This window comes from Monodelphis domestica, chromosome 4, assembly GCF_027887165.1.
Source record: "Monodelphis domestica isolate mMonDom1 chromosome 4, mMonDom1.pri, whole genome shotgun sequence".
Lineage (NCBI taxonomy): Eukaryota > Metazoa > Chordata > Mammalia > Didelphimorphia > Didelphidae > Monodelphis > Monodelphis domestica.
In genome coordinates this window covers 89,123,175-89,149,324 of record NC_077230.1, presented here as the reverse complement: position 1 = coordinate 89,149,324, position 26,150 = coordinate 89,123,175, and the positions used below count along the sequence as shown (strand labels likewise).

General features: G+C 39.3%; 1 protein-coding gene and 1 pseudogene across 10 annotated transcripts in view; one reads left to right on the top strand and one right to left on the bottom strand.

The window, feature by feature from the left end:
- The window catches only part of MYLK (myosin light chain kinase), a 475,306-nt gene that overhangs the window by 248,651 nt on the left and 200,505 nt on the right, over positions 1–26,150 (top strand). For all 10 annotated transcript variants that reach the window (XM_056793546.1, XM_016433505.2, XM_007493805.3 and 7 more), the window contains 4 exons: positions 15,204–15,252; positions 16,043–16,205; positions 22,055–22,220; positions 26,024–26,042. In XM_056793546.1, coding sequence (XP_056649524.1) covers positions 15,204–15,252; positions 16,043–16,205; positions 22,055–22,220; positions 26,024–26,042 — 397 coding nt within the window. The remainder of the gene's footprint in view (positions 1–15,203; positions 15,253–16,042; positions 16,206–22,054; positions 22,221–26,023; positions 26,043–26,150) is intronic.
- Positions 6,281–13,450, bottom strand: LOC107652251 (rac GTPase-activating protein 1-like; annotated as a pseudogene).

Sequence of the window (26,150 nt, the reverse complement as noted above, 5' to 3'; positions counted from 1 at the left end):
TTTATAAGTGAATAATCTTATAAACCCCAAACCTCAACATATATACCCAAATAAACAATTGAAAAATTATATGCTTTCATCTGCCTTCAGACTCCAACAATTTTCTCTGGAGGCAGATAGCATTCTTTGTTATAAGTCCCTCAAAACTGTCCTGGATCATTGTATTACTGATGATAGCTAAGTCTATCACATTTGATCGTTCCACAATATTGCTGTTATTGTGTACAGTGTTCTCCTGGTTCTGCTTATTTCATTCCACATCAGTTCATGTAGGCCTCTCCACCTCTTTCTGAAATCATCCTGTTCATCATTCCTTATAGCACAATAGTATTACATCACCATCGTATACCACAACTTGTTCAGCCATTCCTGTACTGGTGTCCATCCCTTCAATTTCCAATTCTCTGCCACTACAAAAAGGGCAGCTATGAATATTTTTGTACAACGAGGTCCTTTATCATTCATACATATGTTTTCATATATACCCACATATATGGGTAAAGCCCCAGCCCCAGATGAAGACCTGATTGAGCCTCAGATACTTACTAGCTTTGTGACCTGGGCAAGTTACATAACCCTGTTGGTCTCAGTTTCCCCTTCTGTAAAATGAGTTGGAAAAGGACATGGCAAACCCCTTCAATATATCTGCCAAGAAATCTCCAAAATGGGATCACAAAAGTTGGACACACTGAAACAACTGAAAAACATCTATCTATCCATCTATCTGTGTATCTGCTGGCAGCATCCATTTGGCCATATAATTTAACCAAGAAACACTCTAAACAATTCTCTAAGACTAGGAATGGCAGAGGAAGTGCCATCTTCCCACATTGGAAGAGGGAGATTCCTCCATTGGGAACTCTCTAAATCAGTAAAGTCACAGATCCATTCTTTACTTCTATGATCTAAAAAGGTTTACTAGAAGAAGAGGAACATGAGCTGGGCTTTGGAAGGCATATAGAAAGAGGCTGGTTCAACGTGAAGGGAAGGTCTTCAGGGTAGGAGATGGTAAGCAGCAACATGGAACAATGGAAATAGAAGAATTGGATTCAAATCTCAGCTCTGCCATTTATTCCCTGTATGAACTCAGGCAATCCGTTCCCTGAGGTCACAGTTTTCTCATCTTCAAAAGTAGGAGGTTGGATCAAATAACCTCTAAAGTTCCTTCCAGCTTCTACAATGGTCTTCTCACCAGCTCTAGGTGGCGCAGTGGACGGGGCACTGGGCTTGGAATCAAAAAGACTCCTCTTCATGTGTCGTCATGTGTATGTAGAGGCTTTCACATTTAGGAGGCCACTTAACTTAGGAGATAGAGTATTAAACTTGGAGCCATGAAGACCTGAGTTTGAATCCCAGCTTAGGTACTTGCTAGCTGTGTGGCCTTGGGTTAATCCCTTACTTTAATCTCTCTCAGCTGAGATTATAACATAACTATAAGAGTACCTAGACAATAAAGACAATAAAAACTGACTACCTACTTCACAGGATTGTCCTGAGAATCCAGTAAGAGAATATCAACATAACATGCTATATCTAATATGCACTGTATTATATATTACAAACAGTTCATATTATAAACATGTTATATCTAATGTGCATTTTATTGTAGAATATATTATAGATACATTATATTATAAACATAGTGTTATATCTAGTTTGCATTATATACACAATATATTATAAATATGTTATAAATATTCATTTTATTATATATTATAAACATGTTATATTATAAGCACAATGTTACATCTAATGTGCTTTGTATTATACAGTATATTATATTATAAAGCATAAATTGTTTTTGCAAGCTTTGAAATATTATGTAAATGTTAGGTATTAATAGCTAGCTATTATGTAGCCAGCCACCATCACTGTGCTGAGCTCCAGCCTCACATTTCCAACTGGCTGCTTCTCAGACTCCACATATCCAAAAGAGTTTATTATCTCTTTCCCAAGAGAGATCCCCCTCCTCCTAACTTCTCTATTTCTTTCAAGGGCAGCCACATTCTACCAGTTGCCTGGGTTCACTGCCTACATGTCATGATCAGTTTCCCACTCTTATTCTCTTAGGACAGCCAATTCGTTGCTAAGCTCTGTCCATTCTACCTCCCTGGTATTTCCCATAGCAATCCCACTCTTCCTACTCACATAGCCATAACCCTCATTCAAGTCCACATCATTTCACAGCTGGACAATTGAAATGGCTTCCTCTCCCCAATCGATCCTCCACATGGCTGCTGGATTCATTTTCCTAAAGCATAGGTCTGACCCTATTACCTCCCTGCTCTAGAAGCTTCAATGGCTCCTATTCCCTTTTTAGAATTGGATGCAAAGACTTCTATTTAGTGTCAAAAGTTCTTCTCCATCTGCATATCCTTTCAAGGTGGTTACACATTCTCCTCCATCAGATATTCCTGTTCCAGCCAAATCAGCCTACGTATTATTCTTTATATATGCTATTTCCATCTCCTGTCAGGCTTTCTTATCTTAAGGCTTTCTTCTTTACCTGGAATACTTTTTTTCCCTACCTCTGCCTTTTGAGGAGGGCAGGGATACAGGGAATAGCTAGCTGGCTCAGTGGATTGAGAGGCAAACCTAGAGACCTGGGTTCAAATCTGTCCTTAGACACTTCCCAGCTGTGTGACCCTGGGCAAGTCACTTGACCCCCATTGCCTAGCCCTTACCACTCTTCTGCCTTGGAACCAATACACAGTATTGACTCTAAGACAGAAGGTAAGGATTTTTTTTGTAATTGGGAAATGTTTAACAAAATAAATAAAAATACAACATAATGTTAATTTTGGTTTACTTAGTCAATATGTATATTTTTCTTCACACTGTTCATTATGCCACTTTTCCAGTTGTTTGTTCCTTTCTTCTATAACCATCCAATCATAATCTATTTACTTTGTATGCGTTTTATATTTGTTGTTGTTGTTCAGTCTTACAGCTTCATTGCCCCACTTGGAGTTTTCTTGGCAAAGATACTGGATTGGTTTTGCCATTTCCTTCTCCAGCTCATTTGACAGATGAGGAAACTGAGTCAGAGTTGAGTAACTTGCCCAGGGTCACACAACTAGTAAGTGCGTGAGACCAAATTGGAAATCAGGAAGATGAGTCCTCCTCCTCCTCCTGCTCCAGGCCTGACACTGTATCCATTCCACCACCTTCATGCCCCTATTTTGTATTTATTGACATGGACACATGTTGCTTTCCTCGGTAAAAGCTAACTTTTGTGTTTATCCTTGAGAACTTGAATCAGAACACCTGTCGCGTTGTCTCTGGAAAGAACACATTAATGGACTTCCCTGTTGTTCTGCTTATCATCTTTGTGACTTCTCCGCCTGTAAATCTCTTCCTCATCCATAGTAGTATGTTGCATGCCCTATTAATATGTGAGTTCCACGAGGTCAGGGACTGTAGCATCTTAGTACGGATCTCCCCAGTGCTTGGTTTGTTGTTTGGCACAGAGCAAATGCTTGATAAATGCTTTTCGTGCATTCTTTCATTTGCTCCCCAGTACCTAACATGTGGCCATGTATGCAGTAGCTGACTGAATAATGTAACCACGTGAATTAGGTTGAATCCGTGGTAAGAGTTGGACAGCTAGACGACACAGTAGATGGAGCTCCAGACCTGGAGTCAAGAAGACTCCTCTTCATGAGTTCATATCTGCCCTTAGATACTAGATACTAGCTGTGACCCTGGGCAAGTCACTTAACTGTTTGCCTCAGTTTCCTCATTTGCAAAATGAGCTGGAGAAGAAAACAGCAAACCATTCCAGTGGCCTTGCCAAGAAAACCCCAAATGGGATCACAAGTAAGCAACACCACCAACAACAAAATGATGGGAGCAGAGTCAGAGAGGCAGTAAATACAAAATAGGAGGCTTGTTTGGGGAATCCAGCTTATGTTTGCTTAGTGAAGTACTGGGAGATGAAGCTGAAATCAAGGGCCAGGCTCATTGTGGAGGGCCTTGAGTGCTGGGCCAAGGAATTGTGTGTGCAATATCTTCCCCTGCCCAGTGCTATGATTAGACTCAGCTTACTTATCATGTCTTTCCATCTCTGTTCTGCATTCCTTTTTAGCTCACCATATATTTCTCCTTATGAGAAGGTCCCCTGGACCACACACAGAGCTGCGGATGATGTGTGGCCAGCCTGGCCTTCCTGTCCTTGCTGCCTTCCAAGGTTGCTTTCATTTATGTAGCTCATCCTTGTGAGTTTTTAGCGGCATGGATACTACTCCATAATGTTCAATGACCTTCACCAGAAGAAATGCGTGACTTTTTGGAAGAATTTATCTTGTTCCAAGTTTAAAAATAGCTTTCCCACTTCTCTGTTGATTTAAGAGTTATTGGGCCAAATTGCTTGAGTCCTTTTCTTCCTTCTGGGAAGCTCCTCCTGGGGCCCTGCAGGAGAATTGTCCAAGAAGACTTGGAATTTGTGTCAAGCAATGTTAGTAGCTTTCAATTTGTCTTGAGTCCCTTTCATCTTTTTTTTTAAGCCTTTGCTGTCTCTCTGTAACAACTCTAAGACAGAAGAGCAAAGGCTAGGCAAATGGAGTTAAATAACTTGCCTGGTATCACACAGCTAGGAAGACTCTGAGGCCAGATTTGAGCCCAGGTCCTCCCAATTCCGGTCTTGGTTCTATATCCTTTGAGCCACCTACTTGCCCTGCTTTCCTCCTTTTTTGAAACTTCACATTTAACCATGGATTATTGTCCTGGTCTTTTCCAGTTTCTCCTAGATTTCTTGGCAAGGCGTTGCCAACCACTTAATGCAGGAATCCTTTTGATTGAGCATTGTAGGTCTTGACTCTGGGACTTTTGGGGGCAGCTAGTAGTTCAGTGGATAGAGGGGTGCACTTGGAGTCAGGGAGACCCAAGTTTAAATTCTACCTCTATATGACTTTGGGCAAGTAAGTCACAAAACCTTTCTTTGGAGCTGGAGAAGAAAATGGCAAAGTACTCCAGTATCTTTGCCTAGCAAACCTCATAGACAGAGATCCATCTTTGTCTTCCTCTTGGATCCTCTAGAACTGTGGTTGATCACCATACTGATCCTAGTTCTTAAATCTCTCAGTCACTCATCTAAATAGTGGGGTTCATTTAAATTATACAAATTGTGCTGCTGTTGCTTACTTCACACTTACAAACCGCTTACACCAAACAAAAAGAAATAAAATGAAAGCTTTCATGAACCTGGAGCTAGAAGGCACTTTGGAGTCTTCCTGGTCCAGAGCCCCTCATTTGACAATTAAGGAAACTGAGGCCCAGAGAGGTTAAGTGACCTATGCAAGGTAATACATGTAAAGATCAGAGATGGGATATATAGCTAGGTTTTCTGACTCAGGAGCCAAAACACTTTCCCTGTACCCAACCATTTCCTTTTTATAGTGGCACCTTGAGGAATAAGCCATCAGGAAATAAATCCTCACTTTGCAAGGGTTAGCTAGAGCTAAAAGGAGTTGATCAAGTTCAGTGAGAGGTGAGAAAGAAACAGGCTCCTTGACAGGCTAATCCAAGCCAAACAAAGGGCTGAATTCTCTCAATGCAAAGCCTCAGACTTCACCTTTTGGGGGGATACTCTCTTCAAAGATGCAAGTTAATCTCCTCAGGAAAGGGAGAGCTGAAACGTACTCCACCTGTAGCTTACTAAAGAAGGAGACCAGGCCTTGACATGCCTTCCTATTCCTGCCATCTTTCTTTGACTAATAATAGTGAAGTTCCTGACATTGAAATGTGTTCCTGGATCAAATCCTCATTTTTAATAGCCATGCTGACTGATATTTTTAGGTCCTGGGTCTGACTTTTATTAAACCAGCTGCCTGATTTCTCTCATGTCCTGATCAGAGAGGTTACCGCATATGCTTTTGGCTCCTAGAACTATGGATTTAGAGCAGGAAGGGTCCACAGAGGTCATCTCATATGACCCCCTTATTTCTGCTTGAGGAAACTGAGTCCCCAAATAAAGAATGATGCATTGAGTGACAGAACCAGGATTTCTCTGACTTGAAATCCTATGTCCTTTCTAATGTGTGTGTTTTGTTTTGTTGTGTTTGTGTTGGGGAATGGAGGGTAGGGCAGTGAATGGGTCTGGAGTCAGGAAGACTTGAGTTCAAATCCAGCTCTGGACACTTGCTTGTTGTTTGTTTTGTTTTTATCAAAAGCCTGGAAAATGAAAATAGTAGTGAATATAAGAGGCCATAAAACATGGAATATAAGTATAGGTTTTCTTGCAGTATGAAAATTCCAGGGAAGAAATGAGGATAGAGTGGCTTCACGTGAGCATTAGAGAGGCAGAAAAGTTGCTTTGATGTCCCAGACTCACTTTCGTTTCCAAACTTAGGAGTTTTCTTACTGATAGTGGGACAAACTCTCTGGGACAGTGAACTGGGTGAAGGAGTCTTGATGATTTGCTGCTCAGGTGTGTTCCGAGGCCCTAATACACTCACTTTGACATCAGGTGTCTAGAGTGTAGAAAAGGCATTAGAATTTTCGATGCCATGCATTGGGTCAAAAGAATAGACTCCAGCATTCCAGTGGCAGAGGAAGCAGGCATTCTACCACCTTTGACTGACATTTGGGCACTGCGTGAGCAACTCTGGTAGGACCAAAGACATCAGCCAGATTGGAAGCATCCATTTTAGTGCTGGAGCTTTGAGCAAGTCTTTGCAAGTGTATCATAAGGAAAGCTAATCTGTCCCTGTCGATCTGGGGGAATTCAGCAATAGCCCCATACATGGCAGCTTTGCTGTTGTCCTCATCTGCAATTTTTGCTGCTTCCATCAAGGCCTTATTTAACAGAAAGGCCAGAAGAGGTTCCTTGAAGTTCTGACGAAAATCTTCAAGCAGGTCACATCTCATGAATGTCGTCTACTTTGCTAAGAAGGGGCATAGTTGTTGCTCAGAAGAACTTCTCTTTCAGCTCTTTTATTGTCAGGTCACAACCTGAGATCTCATAGAAACTTGCCTCATTTAATCCTCATTGTTCAACCTCATCTACGCAGTGGAAAATAATGGAGGAGAGATCATTGGTGAAGTCAGGAACACCAAGTCTATCAGAATTCCCTCTCTGATTCTGGCAGGTGTGCCTGTCGGTATTGGCATGCAAGGAAGAGGGCAAGCGTTCCAGCATTCTGGCAAGTCACCTAATTCTGTTTGCCTCCATTTCCTCATTTATAAAATGAGCCAAAGAAATAAATGGCAAACCACTCCAGTATCCTTGCCAAGAAAACCCCAAATGGATGCACAGTCGAACAAGACTCAACAACAGAAACATGGTTGAACCTTTGACTTCCTTAGTACAGGGAACTCCTAGTGAGGAAATTTACCCACCAACGCAGATCAATAACTATTCTGCTTGGGGCCCTGAGAAATTATGTGACTTGCTCAGCATCTCACAATCGGTTTATGTTAGAGGTAGGATCTAAACCCAGGTTTTCTTGGGTTCCATCTTTCTCTCTATTAAGTCACTACATATTATTACTGTGTGTTTTTGCAGTTTTTTATTAGTAGTAGTATATTTCTATTATCATTACTCTAGCATATAATAATAGAATAGTTATATATAATGTTATTACTACATAGTATATGTAGCTCTGCTATATAGTAAACAATAATTTAATAATCTTGGCAAAGAATATAACTATCACTTTTTTTTTTAACTGTAGAAAACATCCTGGGATCTACATATGGATCCATATCCTCACTCCATAGCTAGATAGGAGGCCTCATTCTTTAACTTGTAAGGTTTTTCAGACCACCATGATCTGCTTTCTCTCCATCCATTCTTGATCTGTTTCCGTGTCTTCTCAGTGATTTAACTCTCATCCAGCAGATGGCACTTTCCACTTTTCCCAGGCTGCTGGCACTCTAACTTGCCCATATGGGAACAAATCTCCAAGGGATTTGGATTTTTTTTAACTACTCAAAGAACTGGTGCTTGTTATTCTTAAACTTCCTTTTCTACGTGGTCCCACAGCTCCAAACTTCCCAATGAAGATGTCTGGAACAACATACAACCCACCCCTCCCATACTCACCATCTCTTGGTAATGTATGAGGAGATCTCTGTCATCAATCTTCTATGAGTTACCAGCAAATTATTTCCATGTGCCTATTGTGTGCCCCCTCCCCATTTAGTGTTCCAGAGATACGTTCTCTTCTTGCCACCTCTCTGGGTTTGGGAGAATATCCCAGCCTATTCCTTGACTGACCTGTCCCTTCATCCTTGCCTTCTTCCTATGCAGGGAGAAGGATTGAAAAGAGTAATTAAAAAAGAAAAAAAGCATGGATGATAGACTGAAGGTGGGTAGGTAGGTAGATAGATAGAAAGGTAGGTAGGTAGAAAGGTAGGTAGGTAGTTTAAGTACTCATGACATGCCAGGCACTATGCTAAGAGCCAGGTATACAAATACAGGCAAGCAAGGCAGTCTCTGCTCTCAAGGAGCTTACACTCTAATGGGGGACACCAATACATACAGGCATGCTGGAAAATGGAGATGAGGAAGAGTACCCCTGCATGGGCATGAAGGGGGCTGGAGGAAATTGTATGAAGACAAGCCCCCAAGCCTAACTATCAATGTGAGAATGGAATCTAAGTTAATGGGTAAACGGAGATGGTTGGAGAGTAGGGCCATGGGAAGAACTTCTAAGATCATAATTCTACAATACTGTAGATCTTCTTTCTACCCTTTTGCAATAAATTCTCTTACTTTCTTTCTTTTCTGCCTTTTTTCTTCTCCTGCCATATACCTCTATTAGTTTTCTTCTGTTTCTTTTCCTTAACATTAGCCCATTTGTTCTTTCTCTCTCAACCTATTTCTTCCTATGGTTACCTCTTTTAATTATATATATATATATAATATATATACACACATAATTTTAATATATTTTTCTTAATACAACAGGCTCTTCCCAATGAACATGAAAACTTTTTTTCTTGGCTCTGCTTTTTTCACTTGAATTACTTCATACAAGTCTTCCCAAGTTTCTCTGAGTTCTCATTATTTATCATTCTTTACAGTGCCTTAAGGAATTCTGTCAGTATACCATGATTTGTTCAGTCATCCCTCAGGCACTGGGCACATAATTTGTTTCTTAGTTTTTTCACAAATAATGCTAATCTCAACATTTCTGTTCACATGTTCATTTTCTTGTAGTCACTAATCTTCTAAAGATAAATGCTAGTAGTGAGATCTCTAACTCAAATGGTATAAAAAATCTAGTAACTTCAGTTGCATATATGACTCTTTTGTAGAGCATTTTAATCAATTGGTAGTATTGCCAACTGTGAATGTAAGTGCCTTCTCGCAGTCCTTTTAGCAATTCATTTTCTCATTTTTTAGCATTTTGATAGCCATGAGGTAAAACCAGAGTTATTTTGGTTTACATTTCTCAAGTTATTACTGATTTGAACATTTTTTTCATTTTGTTATTGATTGCATCTTTTTTCCTTTTGTGAAAGTAAAAATGAATTCATACTCCAAGTATTTAAATTTATAGATTTTAATAACAAACTGATAATGGGGTTAATTCAGCTGAGTGAGCAAAGCACAGAGCCAAAGACCCACACCTGCGATGCTTTACCAGAGCAAAAGCCCAAAAAGCCTCACAGCATGGATTTCAGCAAAATTTATCTCCCCAGTGTCTGGATGTAACTTAAAAGGATGCTGGGTAAATGTAGTTCAGGTGTATCAAATTTCTATTTGCACACTTTTCAAACGTGTTTATCTCCTTTAATACTTGTCTTTTAAGAAATAGCACTAAATCTTTTTTATTTTTGTGAGTTCCCTATAAATGTTAGATGGCACACTTAAAAAATTCTAGGTATTTTGAATTTTAGGCTTTTGGAGTTTTTAACATCAATAGCTCCTATTTTATTGATTCTTTTTCTTTTTAAAATGATTTTTAATGTAGTTTTGAGGTGGGTTTTTTTTTGCATTACTATTGTTTCCCCCAATATTCATCTCTCTCCTCTCCCAAGGGGCCATTTCATGCAACAAGTAATATTAGACCTAATGAAAAAAATTCAAAGTCCATTTCTTTTCTGTGGTTTTAGTTGCATTGATTTTATTTGTACAAAACCATTTTAATTTTATGTCACTGAGTATTTTTGTCTTATGATTTCTTCCATTCTGTATGATCGCGGCTCCCTTCTCCCCTCCAAATTGTAAAAGCTAAAACTTTCTCTTCTCTTTTTTGCCTTGACATTTTACATTTTAGATTGATAATGCATTTGGAATTTGTTACAGTTCATTATATCCTAAAACTTTCATTTGTTTTTTAGCCAAGCTACTTTCCTGTTTTCCCAGCAGTTCTTGTAGAATGTGGAGTCTCTCACCGAGTAGTTTCTGTTCTTGGGCTTATCAAACCCAGGGCCTCTGTAGGTTTTTGTTTCTAGACATCTAGTCTGTTCCATTGATCTACATTTTATTATTTATTTAGTACATAGTTTGGATAATTATTCCTTTGTTACATAGTTTGAGACATGATAGATCCTTAAAAATTCTATTCCTTTATACTTTTTGTCTTTCAACTTCCAAAAGGATTTTATTGTTATTTTGGCAAATTCTCTAAAGTAACAAACCCCTTAGGAAACTGGTATAGAACTAAAGGAGTGATTTGTGTTGTCTCAGGATTTTTTACTATATAGACATGAATTTTGAGTATTTGTTTAGGCCCTTTATTTCTATTAAATATTTTGTCATTATAATCACATAACCTATATGTGTGTCTTATTGGATTGATTTATAAATACTTAATTTATTTTGTGGATATGTTAAATTGAATTTAAGTTTCAATTTCTTCTTCCTGGGTTTTGTTAATAATGTATAGAAAAGTTAGTTTTTGGTGGCTTTTGTCAATGACTACTCTAAAATTATGGTCCTTTTTGGAGTTGATTCTCTGGAGTTAATTAAATCATCATTTCAAAATAGATATAATATAGATATATAATAGATATAAACTTGCCATTTTTTATATTTTATTCATTTATGTTATATGTAAAATATTGCCTCATTTATTCACTTTCTGATAGCACTGGGTGAAATTATAGTGGAAATGGTCATCTTGGATTTGCTCACGATCTTATTGGGGAGGTTTCCAGTGATCACTAAAAATAATGCTGATACTTCATTGTAGATACATATTGTTATTTTCACATTGAGGTAAGGTTTTTATTGAAAGTTTTCCCATTTTTTAGTTTTTTTGGTTTTTATTTGTCCCTTTTAAAATCATCCTAATTTGCTCCATTATTACTTTCCTTCCCTCTCCCAAAGAAGCATCGCATTTAACAAATAGTATTTTTAAATGCCAAAAAAGGGAAAATCTGTGTAAGAGATCAGTACATAGAAAAAGTCTGTGCCAATATGTGTAAACCCTGTGAACTTGCCACCTCTGCAAAGAAGTAGTTTGAGAAGTTCTTATATCTGTGATCCCATGCTGTATTTGTTCTATAGCCACTTTTGATTTATGTAGCGGTGAGGGAGGTTCCTTCCCCTTACGATGCGGTATGTTATTTTCTTGGCTCTGCTTACTGCAGTCTGAATCTGAAAGGCTTTATTTAAAAGATGGTGCTTGAAAAAGTCTTGAAGGGGAAACCAAGATTCAAAAAGTTGGAGATGAGGGAGAAGTAAATTATAGCATGAGGGACAAATGTTACAAGAGGCACTACGATGGGTAGATGGAGTGTTGGTAGAGTGTGCCAGGGAAGTAAGAGATTTCATTGTCAAACAGAGATGTTAATATTTGATCCTTAAAATAATCCAGACTTGGTTCTGCGAAGGGGAGACTTGATCAGACTTGTGCTGAAGGAAAATTACTTTGGTAGCTTCCTTCTCTGTTAAGTGAGAATGATAACACCTAGAGCCCTACTTCATAAGGTCATAAAGTTCAAAAGTGATGTTTAATGTGCTTTATAAACCTTTGTGGTTCATTCATGTTAGTTGTGTCTGATGCTTAGTGACACCATTTGGGGTTTTCTTGGCAAAGTGGTTTGCAATTTCCTTCTCTAGCTCATTTTACAAATGAAGAACTAAGACAGAGTTAAGTGACTTGCCCAAGATCACACAGAGGCCAGATTTGTACTCAAGAAGATGAGTTTCCTGATTCCAGGCCTGGCACAGCTGCCCTTTGCAAACCCTAAAAGGCTAAATAAATGCCAGTTGCAATTATTTGCCCCTCCCTTGATCCTTTCCCACATACTATTCATCATGATTTCTCTCAATCATGGGTTTCTACCCACGAGTGTACACATTTCACACTTAAAAGCTTTTTACTTGTGTTACGGGGTATTTTTTCCCTACTCAGGGTCTTCTCTAATCCATGATCAGGCATTGGAAGAGGACCTTAGTGGTGCCTGTGTATCTTTGTTCTCTCTTCTATCACCCTTTTTGTGTAGTATCTTCCTCTTAAGTAAGTTTTTCTTCTTTAAAAAGAGGCATTGTGATAGTGAGTAGAGAATTGACCTCAGAGCTAGACGGTCTTGAGTCCAAGGTACTGGCTGTGTGACTTTGGACATATCATTTAGCCTTTCAATGTTCTAAGCAAATCTCTAAGAAGAGAATATTTCAACCAGCATGGTTAAATGAAGAGCTCATCTATATTAATGAACTCACTGATACAGTTCCTATTCCAAATTTCAACTATTGTATTTTGTTAGTCAAAGGGATTTGGCCAAATGAAGAGTGGAGGTCCAAATTACGGGGCTCCTTCAAAGAGGGCAAGAGGAGTTTAGTCTGTGAGTTCTAAAATGGCAAACACTGAAGGTTCTTCATATATGCAGGACTTCAATAAGCCACCTCTCTAGTTTAGCAGTTGGTCAGATATATTTGGTGAAGAGATAAAAGGCTAGAGGAACTTTTGCTACATACAATATTCATACTTGTTATGTCAGTTTTTTCTTAGCTGTTTTTCTTCATTATAAGGGGAGTATATTCAGTGTAGTATTAAAAGACAAACTTTAAAAATGGACATAAATTAGTAATAGTGGCTAGCCCTCAGTGGAGTGGAAAGCGCATTGGAGTAGTAGGAGAGGACTGCTACTAATTATCAGGGATTCAGGTTCGAGACGAGAGAGTGATAAACCACAGCATAAAGACCAGACCACTGGGAGAGACCAAGATGGCTCATCAAGTTAGGACAACAGCAGAAACAAAGATCATTCAGGGAACTTCTAAAACAGAGCGTTTTTCCATTTGGATCACAAAATATCAGGAAACAAATGTTACCAATTCTCTCTATGCATAATTGGGTAAAATATAATAAGATGGAAAAAGAAGAAGAAATGATGAGCAGAACGATTTCAGTGAAACCTGGAAAGATCTACATGACGAGATGCAGAGTGAAGTGAGCAAAACCAGGAGAACATCAAACATACCAAGAGCAGTCATGTGTGCTGAACAACTGTGAAGAACTTCGCTACTCTCGCCAAAACTATGATCCAACATGGCCCTAAAGATCTTATGATGAAAAATGCTCTCAACCTACAGAAAATAAACTGATGGAGTCTGAATGCAGATGGAAGCAGACCATTCTTCTCTTTATTTTCATGTGTTTTCTTTAACACATCTTCTTCCACAGCATGACGAATATAGAAATACTTTATATAATAGCACCTGTATAGCCAACAGCAAATTACTTTACCATCTCAGGGAGTGGAGAGGGAGGAAGAGAATAGAAAAAAAATGCCAAAAATTGTATTTGTAAATGGGAAAAAACAAAACTAACTTTAATTAAAAAAAACAACAGAGCTCTTTTAAATCCAAAGAGCCAAGGTTGGCAGAGTTATACTGAACCTACAGCTAATAGGATCAAAGAGTTTGGAAAGGGGGCCAGTCCCCAGACAGAAGATTCTATCAGACTTCTACTTGATGCTATCACCACTCACTCCCCATGCTTTGCATTTTGACTCTGAGGAAACCTATTGCAGCAGTTTCCTCTTCTCTCTAAATGCCTCCTGTGACTCTCTCTCTTCCACTTACCATCTTCAGATACATTTGCCTTAGAGAGGGAGACAAAGACACAGAGAGAGACTGAGACAAAGAGAGATATGGAGACAGAGAGAGACACAGAGAAGTGGAGACAGACACACAGACACAGAGTCAGAGAGACAGAGACAGTCAGAGAGACAGAGTCAGAAACACTGACAGAGACAGACACACAGAGAGACAGACAGAGTCACACAGAGACAGAGACAGAGATACAGAGAGAGTTCGTTTTCCCTCAATGGAAGTCAAGTATAACTTTTCACATTAATTGATGACAGTCAGAACTCATGTAGAGAGCTACATATTTCTCTGTCTTCTATTCCCAATCCTATACCCCCACAACTTTGACCTTAAACAGTCAGGCAATCAGCAAATATTTATGAAGAACTTCTTATGTACTAGGCAGTGTACTCTGGGGAGAGTAGGCACTGAGGATTCAAGGACAAAAGTGAAGCAGTCCCTCGCCTCAAGGAATTTATTATATCTTTGGAGGAGACAGTATGCAAGCATTTAAATATGCACAGAAAATATATAAAATTGGTAAAAGATATTTTTTGCAGGGGATGGAGGGAACCAGGGGAGAAGACATGGTAGTTGTGTTGATCAGAAAAGATCCCTTAGAGAAATTGGCATTGGATCTGGGTTTCAAAGGAAACTAGAGATTTTTTAAAGTGTATACCAGTCTAGTTAATTAGTTAATAAATATTTGTTAGTTAGTAAACACTTATTACATGCCAGGCACTGTGCCAAATACCAGGGTTGCAAAAAAAAAAAAAGGCTCAAGATGGCCCAAGCTCTCAAGGAGCTCAAAGATTAAGGAAAGAGACAACATAAAAACCGTGTGCAAATGAATAAAAGTATGGTCTAGTGTTGACCTGGTATGAAGTGGATGATTAGCATTAATGAGATTAGGAAAGGTTTCTTACAAAAGGTAGGATTTTAACTGGATCTTGAAGAAGCCAGAGAAACCATGAGATGGAGAAAAAGAACTCCAGGCATCTCTGGGGGATAGACAGTAAAAATGCTCAGTTATGGAGCAAGGAAGAGATAGAATTTAGGTTAATTTATGGGACAGGTGTTAGATTGCCACAAACACAAAATAGACAAAGAATTAATTCTAGCTCTTGTGGTTGGACCTCCTTTCCCAACTTTGTTCAGTCTATAGGATGGACTATTTCCCTTTAACATTTCTTGCTTGATCTCTTATTTGCAGGAAACTCCCTGAAGATGAATAGAGAGCCAAGTGGTGCCAAGGCCCTAGGGTGAGTGTACCAGGAAGTGTCAATAGATGGGGAAATGACTGAGGGGTACCAGGAGATGCTTCCTTTGTTGGTTTAAAGAATAAACTTGGGATATTGTATGTATAGTAATCAGGATAAGAGTTCAGTAGGGAGGAAGGGTTGTGATAGTTGAATCATTTTAGTAGTGTTAAACTCTTCGTGACCCCATTTAAGGTTTTCTTGGCAGAGATACTCGAGTGGTTTGCCATTTCCTTCTCCAGGTCATTTTATAGATGAGGAAACTGAGGTAAGCAGCATTAAGTGACTTGGCCAGGGCCACACAGCTAGTAAGTGTTTGAGGCCAGATTTTAACTCAGGAAGATGAGTCTTCCTGATTTCAAGCCTGGTTCTATCCACCATGCCACCTACCTGCCTTGAGTATTTGCAATTTAATTAATGATCCTAACCTGGGTATCATTTCACAATAAGACAACTATTTTCTTTTAGTCTCTCTTCTAGGAGACAGATTAAGTTGTTGATTTAGCCATTGCCCTCATTGAACTCCAGGTGAAATGAGAAAAAAAGCTAGCATGCTCACACATCTGCACACACATGAAATAGACCCAAGACAAAAGTAAGGTGGTGTTATCCTAGAAAGCATAGACTCCAAATGGACCCACTCACAGGTCCTGTTTCCATGACTTTCCCCATAGGACTCCTTAGGCGTGAGAGAAGATTCCGAGCCTTGAGAAGGAAATGGGAGTGGGAGAGATGGAATCTCAATAGCTTTATAATGCAAGCCAGAATTAATTCTATCCTGATTGCCTTCCAGAGGCAGACTGGCAGCCCCCACTGATAACCTGCCAAGCATCTGGGGAGAGAGCCCTCCAAGATTTGCTACTAAGCTCAGCAGGGTGGTGGCGAGAGAGGGACAGACTGGTCGCTTCTCCTGCAAGATCACTGGTCGCCCCCAACCCCAGGTCACCTGGCTGAAGGTAAGGAATGGTTAGGCTGTGCCCCGGGGCCTAGAGACCCAAAAAGTCAGTGTGAGACCCTGATGGAGGGCCTAAGGACTGTCTGGTATTGCTTCCATGTCTATAAAGCGACCACATTCTTTGATCCTGTCCATCCTTACTCCCTGTCTCCCAAGCTCGGAGAATGAGCTCCTCATATCAGCCTTCTAAAACTCCCGAATCCCAAAGACCTGATGATCACAAAACTTCTGACCAGATGCAGACCTCAGGATTGGTGATCATTATTCCTCTTTAGTCTCTCTTTAGCTGCAATTTGGCAATCACGTGCCTACTTTTGATCAGTCAGCATTTCCATTGGGTAATGAGTGTCTCCAACAGCAGCTCCTCCATGATGATCATTATATTGTCCTTTAAGTTGTATACCCTGTCCAACATCCTTACCCCAGAGCACTTAATATCCAACCATTGATTTAGAGCTGGAAGGGATCTTAGAAGTCATCTAGTTCAACCCTTTCATTTGACATGCAAGGAAACTAAGCCCCAGAAAGGGTGAGTAAATTAGCCAAAGTCACTCAAATGATTTTAAACCCTTATCTTAGGATCAATGCTAAGTATCAGTTCAAAGGTAGAAGAGCAGTAAAGCCTAGGCAATGGGGTTAAATGACTTGCCCAGGGTCACACAGCTAGGAGGTGTCTGAGGCCAAATTTGAATCCAGGACCTCCCATCTCTGGGCCTGGCTCTCAATCCACTGAGCCACCCAGATGCCCCCTGAATAAGTATTTATTGACATTGGTCCAAATTTTATCTGGATCTTACCATTACTTCCTGATGCCCATAGTCTTAAACTAAGCATACCCTTTCTTATCTCCTGGAAAGTCCTCCACTCCAGGCTCCATTCTTCTCAGGCTGATCCGGTTGGTCACTCACCCTGGCAGTCAGATGCCAAGTTCTTCAGGGAAGTAAATTATAGCTTTGATGAATGAATTAATAGAGAAGCATTTATTAAGTACTTACTATATATAAAGCACTATGTTAAACACCAAGGTTACAAATTATACAAAATCTACATTGTATACTATATACACAAATACAAAATAAGGCAGCCCTTTCTCTAAAGGAGTTCACATTCTAATAGGGGGAGATCACACATATAATAAGAAGCTTTAGCGGCAAGTGTGATGATTTTAAAAGCCCAGTAATCTTTTTTTTAAACTCTTCAGTAACGTGCTTTTTTAAAATCCTTAGAAATTGATACTGTGTGTTGATTCCAAGGCAGAAGAGCAGTAAGGGCTAGGCAAATGGGGGTGAAGTGACTTGCCCAGGGTCACATAGCTAGAAAGTGTCTGAGGTCAGATTTGAACCCAGGACTTCCCATCTCTAGGCCTGGCTCTCAATCCACTGAGTCACCCAGCTGCCCCCCAGTAATGTTTTTTTTTTTATTTACCAATAACATGTAAAAGCAATTTCTAGCATTCTTTTTCTAACAATTTGAGTTCCAAATTCTCTCCCATCCTTCCTTCTCCTTCACACTCCCTGAGATAGTAAGTAATTTGATATAGGTTATTCATGTACTGTCATACAACCCATATTTCCATATTCATCCTGTTCTGAAGGAAGACGCTTATTTTTAATTTCCTGAAGGAAATAAAGTGAAAAATGATATACTTCAATCTGCTGTCAAACTCCCTCAATTCTTCATTTAAAACCTAGTGGTCTTTAGGGTGCAGTGGCAAAGCAGATAAAATTGCATCTTCTTTAATGCCATTTCCATTGTTGAAACTATATTTGTTTCTAATATAGGACCATTTGAAAGTGCCGAAGATTAGGGGGCAAGGATTTTCTTTTCTGAGTCTTCAGTCTCTCTGGTTACTGAAAAGTTGGAAGCTGCCTTAGCTGCAGAGCTGACAAATCCATCTCCCCAGGGGTTGCTCCCTGGGATCATGGCTGTGGGGGCATGCCTGGCAGTGAGGTTCATGGTCTGAGCAGCACTTCTCTTCCCAGGGTTCCTGTAATCCCTGCTTCTCCATGAAATTGATCAACAATTGGTATTGGTGGGATGGTCAAGGCCCTTCTCCGTTAATATTGACCTTTGTGTGTGGAGCTCAATTTATCTGATTCTTCATTTTTATGAAGGTATTTTTGCTTGCAACAATCCTCTAATTACAATCTTCTGTCTGGAAACCTTTAGAGGTCATCATGTTATAGGTGAGGAAATGGACAGAAGAGTTGCTTTGACCAAGATCATAAGTAGATTTTGTAGTAGAGTAGGCACCTAGAACCCAGTGAACTCAAACCTAGGAACACCTGAAACCTAGAAATCTCAAGTCCTTCCCTAGCACTTTTTTCTAATACCTCCACTGTGAGGTAGTTAATTCATATATTTCCTTCAGAGATACATAATCTAGTAAGTCTCAGAACTGAGTGAAATACAGCCCTCCCAATTCCAAGTTTAATATAATTTTTCCACTATTCCCCAAAGGCATTCACATTTTCATCTCAATTTATACTGATTCATTTCAATTATTCAATTATATCGATTTATGACATCTAGAAAACTAATAATAAAAGCTAACATTTATGAAGTAAATTAAGGTTTGCAAAACACTGTGTTATCCTATTTCATAGTCACAACCCTGTTTATTACTTATTATTATATAATTATATATTATATATAATAATATATCAAGATATATAATGCAATTATGTATAATACAATGATAATACAAATTGGCATCACTATTATTCTCATTTTCAAGATAAGGAATAAATGAGATGAAGAGATTTGCCTAAGATCACATAGCTAGTACGTGTCTGAAGAAAGATTTGAACCTGGGTCTTCTTTTTTTTTTTCCCCCTTACTGTGTATTGGCTCCAAGACAGAAGAGTGGTAATGGCTAGGCAATGAGGGTCAAGAGACTTGCCCAGGGTCACACAGCTGGGAAGTGTCTGAGGCTAGATTTGAACCCAAGACCTCCCATCTCTAGGCCTGGCTCTCAGTCCACTGAGCCACCCAGCTTCCCCTTGAACCTGGGTCTTTTAAGTGTCTAATTCATTGTCTTTCTAGTCCTTGGGCTTATTATCACCTAGCTGCCATCAGCTGCAAGTTGAGAATGAGAGGTTAACCTCTAGGATGCTGTCCCCTAACTTGATAGTCTTCCACTTTTCTTGGCTTTTGCCTCAATCCTCAATTGTCCTAGAATCCATTTGATCTCAGGGTTCCGTGGCTTTGTTCATTTCTTACTATTCACTGTGTCCAGGTGGGATAGCCCTCCAGCTACCTTGTTGATGAATGCTAGAACAAGCCACCCCTGGTCTTCATATTTTTCCTAGGATCTCTTGGCTGCCCACCTTTCATAAGCATGTCTTGAATCAAGTCTGAAGACAGTCTTGGTCATATACGATTTAAAATGACCACTGGGCTTCCCAGTGTAACGAAGAGGGAAACTTCCCCCTGCCTTGTTTGGCTATCAAGAATGGGCTTGAGAAAACAAGAGAACCATTGTCACTTTCCCACATGCATGCAAGAACACACACATCCACATCCACACACACTTCCCACAGCCTTGACCCATTTCCAAGAAAGGATATGAAATTCTTTATCAGTGCCAGCAGTGGCCTTGGGGCACAGAAAAAAGATATTTCTTTTCTTTTTTCTCTGGGAATTGACGTGGGAGGCTGGAGTAAACCTGGGATTGATGAAGCTAAAATCCTTGTATGAGGTCCTTGATCCAGGGAGCTCAGTGTGTTACAGCAGCCACATGACCCAAAAGTACCAAATACTTTTCTGTGTTCTATCTATCTAGCCAGGAGGCAAGACTTTGAGCCTGGGATACATGCAGTGGTGGGCAGTGTGGGTATAATATGCCCTGCAAGCAAACCAAGATGTAGTCACAAAGCAGGAATGATACATCTTGGGTTGAACGTGTGTCTTTTCAAAACAGTGTCTGGGTTGACATAGGTGGGGTGTATAGGAAGTATAGAATAAGAAGTGGGTTTGAAAAGGCCTCTGTCTGCTCAAATGTGTCTTTTCCACTTGTATTATTACTAGAATCAAACCTCAGAGGCAAGTACCTTGACCCTGGACAGCCATCTTTTAAATACACATATATTGTGAGATAGCACAGTGCGGGCAGCTAGGGAGTACTGTGGTTAGAGCACCAGGTTAAATTGGGAGGATTCTGGGTTCAACGGTAGCCTTTAGACCTTTCCTCTGTGTGACCCTGGGTAATTCACTTAAGCTCACTTAAGCCTAGCCATTGCTGCTCTTCTGTCTCAGAACTGGCACTAAAACAGAAAGTAAGAGTTTAAAAATATAGAAAATAAATTAAAATACACATATCTTATTTAATAGAAAGAGTACTGGAGTGAGAATTAAGAAACCTGGGTTCTAGCCCCAGCTCAGGAAAGCCCTAGCCATTTGGTTAACTTTGAGGAAGTTCTTTAACCTCTCTTCGCCTCAGTTTCTGCCTCCATCCAATGAAAGAATAGATCATCTCCAAAGCATGTTCCAGCTTTGACGCACTAGGATTCTATAACTCACTCAGTAATGTGGTTTGTGTCTCTGCTGGAGTAGATAAATGACACTTCAGACCCTTTGGAAGTGAAACAGGTAAATTCCATTGATGAAGAAGGCAGGAACAAGTCCTGAGTAGTGAAGACAGCTGAGAGTGAGGATCAGGGAAGGCAGGCATGGTGCCATTGGGCGCCTATGGAGAGGAGGGTATCAAGGACAAATTTCACCTCTCTGAGAGTTTGGCCTGGTCTGTTCCATGGAGGACAAAAAGGGGAGTGCATGCATCCTTGGATGCTTGACTTGACCACTGGCAAATCACATGACCTCTCCAGCCCTCATCTTTCTCATGAATGAAAAAATTAAGGAACTAGCCTAAACAGAAATGAAATTAAGGAATTAGACTAAATTCAATTAAATTATCCCAAGAACTCTTCCAACTCTAATGGAATATATGTTTCTGGATTATTTAGAGGGATTTGTTGGTTTAGACTAGAAGCCTTCTATAGGTGGGGCCAATGTTTGTGTTACTAGGCTCCCTACAGGAAGCAGTACAGTGCCACAGAGAAATGCTGATTGGAAGTGATTTCTTTTGCTCAGAGGTGATGAATTTTAGTCTACTAATAATAATTATAATAGCATTTTTATAGTTTTTTAAGGTTTGGAAATCACTTTACCTGTGCAAACCCATTTGATCATTCCAATGACCCTGGGAGGCAAGTACTTTTTTGCAGATGAGAAAACTGAGGCTAAAATAAGTTAGTTAAATCAGTCAGTAAAAAATTTACTAAGTGCCTCAAATGTGCCAGACACTTTGATGAGAGTGATAAAGGGAAAAGACAATTCCTGTTCTCAAAGCGCTCATAGCCTAATGGGGGAGACAACATATGTTCAACGACCTACTGACAAAATATACAAAGGATAATTTAGAAATAATTGAGAGGATTGGTGACTTGTTTAGGGGCACACAACAAAATGAAATGCCTGTGGTAAGTTTCAAACCTAGGTCACCCAGATTCTAAGTCCAGTATTCTATCTGTCATTCCACCTAATTGCCTGTTCTGGGCTTAGCACAATACCTGGCACCTAGTAGGTTCTTAACAAACCTTGATTGACTATAATTGACTATAGAGCGTCCAAAGACTAGCCCCTGAACATGCTGTTGGAACTCCAGATTGGAAGATACTTGTGCCCCATGCCCTGTTGTTTGACTTGACTTGGGATTTGACTGAAAGTTTGCTCTGATGTTTAAGTAGATAATGGCCACAGTCTTGAGCTCACCCTTGGAAAAAGAAGCTAAAAATTTGGGTTGAGGGAGACTTATTTCTTTTACCTATCTCCCCCCCCACACACACACAGGGAGATGTCCCACTGGAACCCAATGCCCATATCCACATGCTTGAGAAGAATGGGATGCAAGTGTTGGAAATCCAAGAGGTCCAGCTCTCTGATGTGGGTGTCTACACATGTGTGGCAGTGAATGTTGCAGGGAAAGCATCCATGTCTTCAGAGCTCATCATCCAAGGTATGACAGAGATACTGGGGATTGACTTCTTCCAATACTGCTGGGCTCCAGGGAGAAGACTACTGAAATCACTTGTTTATTCCTTAAGTATATTAACAATGTACGTGTAAATTTATAGGTTTGGCATTAGTCAATGGCAAGATAGATAGTCGTTGTCTACAGGGTACCAGTTCTCATGAGCCCTGACCTTCTTCCACTGTCTATTAATTAATAGAAGAAGCAAAACTGTTCAACTTAATCTGGGACTGCTTATCCTTCTATTCACTTCTGGCTGATTTTGTAGCAGAATACCACAACAGCAGTTCTGTCAAAGCTCCTCAGGCTCCCTCCCTGATCCTTATTACTTCTCTCGCATCTAAAGACTTGGGCTCCTGTTTCGCTGAGATGAGGGACATCCACTGTAAGCATCCACCTTTATTCCTCTTCCTACTAGTTTCTCTTGGAGTCTGACCCTACTAGCATAGAATACCAGAAGTTTAAATGATTTGCCCAGGACTGAAGCCAGTTGAATCAAAGACAAAACCTGAACCCAGGTCTTCCTTCCTTTGAGACCAGTTTTCTTACACCACAAATAAAAAATACGAAGTCTTTGCTAAGTTAAAAACAAACAATAAAGCAATATCTTCAGTTCAACACTATGCTCAGTTAGAGGGAAGTAAGGAATGAATGCCTGGAAGTCAAAGAGGAAGGGCATGGAACCCATGGTCTTATAAGATACAACTGAATCAAGATGGAGCACAGATACCTTATCCCTGTTCATGTCAAAATGTAAACAGAGGAAAGAGGCAGAGAATACAAGCAGATACCAGGAAAAGATGGGCATTTTGTTGGGAAAACAGGTTGAGCCCTACAAATGGTCAGCTCCCCCACATTCCCCACATTTTGCTTCCTGTTCTAGTACAGATACTCCTGGACTAGATCACTGTTCCTACATGATTTTCCCACTCTTAACCCTTGAGTTTTGGAACTCTTCAGACATCCAGATAAAAACTCACCCTTGTGTGTGTGGGTGTGTGTGTGGGGGGTGTTAGCCCACAAACAGAGGTGCTATTACCTGTGTGCCACCTACTGTGAGCTTCCAGTGCCATCAAACTCAAATAGAAGGGGACCACTAAATCATATATAAGGATTCCTGCCCAGACATATTGAATTAGAAAACTGCATATTAGCATTATCTATATTTTATTGTATTTTTACTTATTTTTGTTAGACATTCCCCAATTGCATTTTAATTTAGTTAGGGCTGCACAAAGGAATTTTGCCTATAAGTTTGCTCTACTTTAGGTAATTCCTTAGGTAAGTCCCTAAGGTGCCAAAAAAGTATGATGTGCATTGGTAGTGTGAATTTGTAAACTAGGAATTCCTTACAGCAATGAAATCACAGGCCCAGCTACCTACCCCTGAATTTCTTTAAGTGAGCTTAATCTTCCATAGATCTTGCTTTCAAAAATAATCAATTATATCAAGAGGCAATTTGTTTTTGAGATGCCTCAAATATTGTGTACTATGAGAATTTAGTTTTTTATTATGGAGTCAGATCTTTTTTAAAAAACTATTTAATTTAATGGACATGAAACTATTTTTCCATTCTTTCCACTCCCTTGTTATCAATTATTCATTAGAAAAAAACAAAACAAGAGATGCCACCTACCTTCTTTTATGTTCTGTATTTTTCTACTTAATGTTACTTGTTGTGAATCCACACAAATCATCTGATTTTTTTTTAAACCCTTATCTTCTGTCTTGGAATCAATACCAGATATTCATTCCAAGGCAGAAGAGTAATCTACCAACATGAACACAGGAGATCTATTTCAAGATCACTTTAAAGAGGTTTTATTTCATAAATCTCTATGCACAAGCATATATCCACATATTGATGTGATCCCCATACTTGCTATTTTTAACAGCTCTATAATGTTCCATCATGTTTATGTACCACAGTTTATTTAATCACTTTGTCCCCTGGATATTTCGATTGGTTCCCGTTTTTTCCATTATAGTATGAACTAGTGCTTCTGTTAATGTTTTTGAACAAACTAAAATATTTTTGATGTTAGGTTATTCCTAGATAATATATCTATATGTATAAAGCATTTTGCAAACATTAAGGCACTAAATAAGTATACAAATAAGTACAAAACTATTGATTCCTATTTCTTCCAAGACTGACAAACTCAATAGCCTTAGAACTCCTTTATAAAGGAATTCTGAAAGACTTACATCCTGGGCATGTAGCATATATATATATATGTATAGAGGACTCTTCATAAAGAAACTCTCCTCAACTAATGCAGATGGGGAAATGTTTTTGTTTGTTGTTTTTAGAATATTTTCCCATGGTTACATGATTCATGATCCCCTTGCTCTTTCCTCCCCCTTCCTGAAGCTGACAAGCAGTTCCACTGGGTTATATATGTATCATTGTTCAAAACTTATTTCCATGTTATTCATATTTGCCATAGAGTGATCTTTTAACAGCAAAACCCCAATCTTACCTGCATCAAACTATGTGATCAATTATATGTTTTTCTTCTGTATTTCTGCTCCCACAGTTCTTTCTCTGGATGTGGACAGAGTTATTTTTCACAAGTTCCTCAGAATTGCCCTGGATCCACTACTGCTGGGCTTATACCCCAAAGAAATAATAAGGAAAAAGACTTGTACAAGAATATTCATAGCTGTGCTCTTTGTGGTGGCAAAAACCTGGAAAATGAGGGGATGCCCTTCAATTGGGGAATGGCTAAACAAATTGTGGTATATGTTGGTGATGGAATACTATTGTGCTCAAGGGAATAATAAAGTGGAGGAATTCCATGGAGACTGGAATGACCTCCAGGAAGTGATACAGAGCCAGGAGGATATTGTACACAGAGACTGATACACTGTGGTACAATCGAATGTAATGGACTTCTCTACTAGCAGCAATGCAATGAGCCAGGACAATCCAGAGGAACTTATGAGAAAGAAAGCTATACCCATCCAGAGAAAGAACTGTGGGAGCAGAAACACAAAAGAAAAACAACTTCTTGATCACATGGGTCAATGGGAATATGATTAGGGAATGTTGACTCTAAACTATCACTCTGGTGCAAATATTAATAATATAGAAATAGGTCTTGATCAATGACACATGTAAAAACCAATGGAGTTTCTCATTGGCTATGGGAAGGGGGTCTAAGAAAGGAAGGAAAGAACATGAATCATATAACCATGGAAAAATATCATAAATTAAATAAATAAACTTAAAAAAAAGAATTGTCCTGAATCATTGCCTTGCTGCTAGTAGAGAAGTCCATTACCTTCGATTGTACCACAGTGTATCAGTCTCTGTGTACAATGTTCTCCTGGTTCAGCTCCTCTCATTCTGCATCAATTACTGAAAGTTGTTCCAGTTCACATGGAATTCCTCCAGCTTAATATTCCTTTCAGCACAATAATATTCCAGATGCAAATGTTGGGCAGTTGTTCATCTTAGTGAGTTCCTTGTAGGCACTGAGCAAATGTCTTACCCAGGGTCACACACCTAATGTTGGTCAGGGGCAAGACTTGAACTGGAATCTTCCAGATCCTGGATCTTGCATTTAACCAACTCGATCATATACCTCCCAGAGCATTAACCCTAAAAAAATCGGGCACAAGAAAATAGCAGTTTTGATTGTTTGACTAGAGTGAGAATACAATAAAGACACAGATAATGCTTGGAATGTTAACACACTGTGTAAATTCATAGAGATTTTGTTTTATCTTTTCTTTGACTTGTAAGATGCTACATTAATAGTCACCCTTTTTTCTTTTTCTAGGTACAGATAATACAAAAAGGTATGCTCAAGTTTCATAATTATTGAACTTTCTATCATTAAAATGAGCTAAAAAAGGAATAGTATTGGGATTTTCTCTGAAATTTTGTCAATGTTTAATACACTTTAC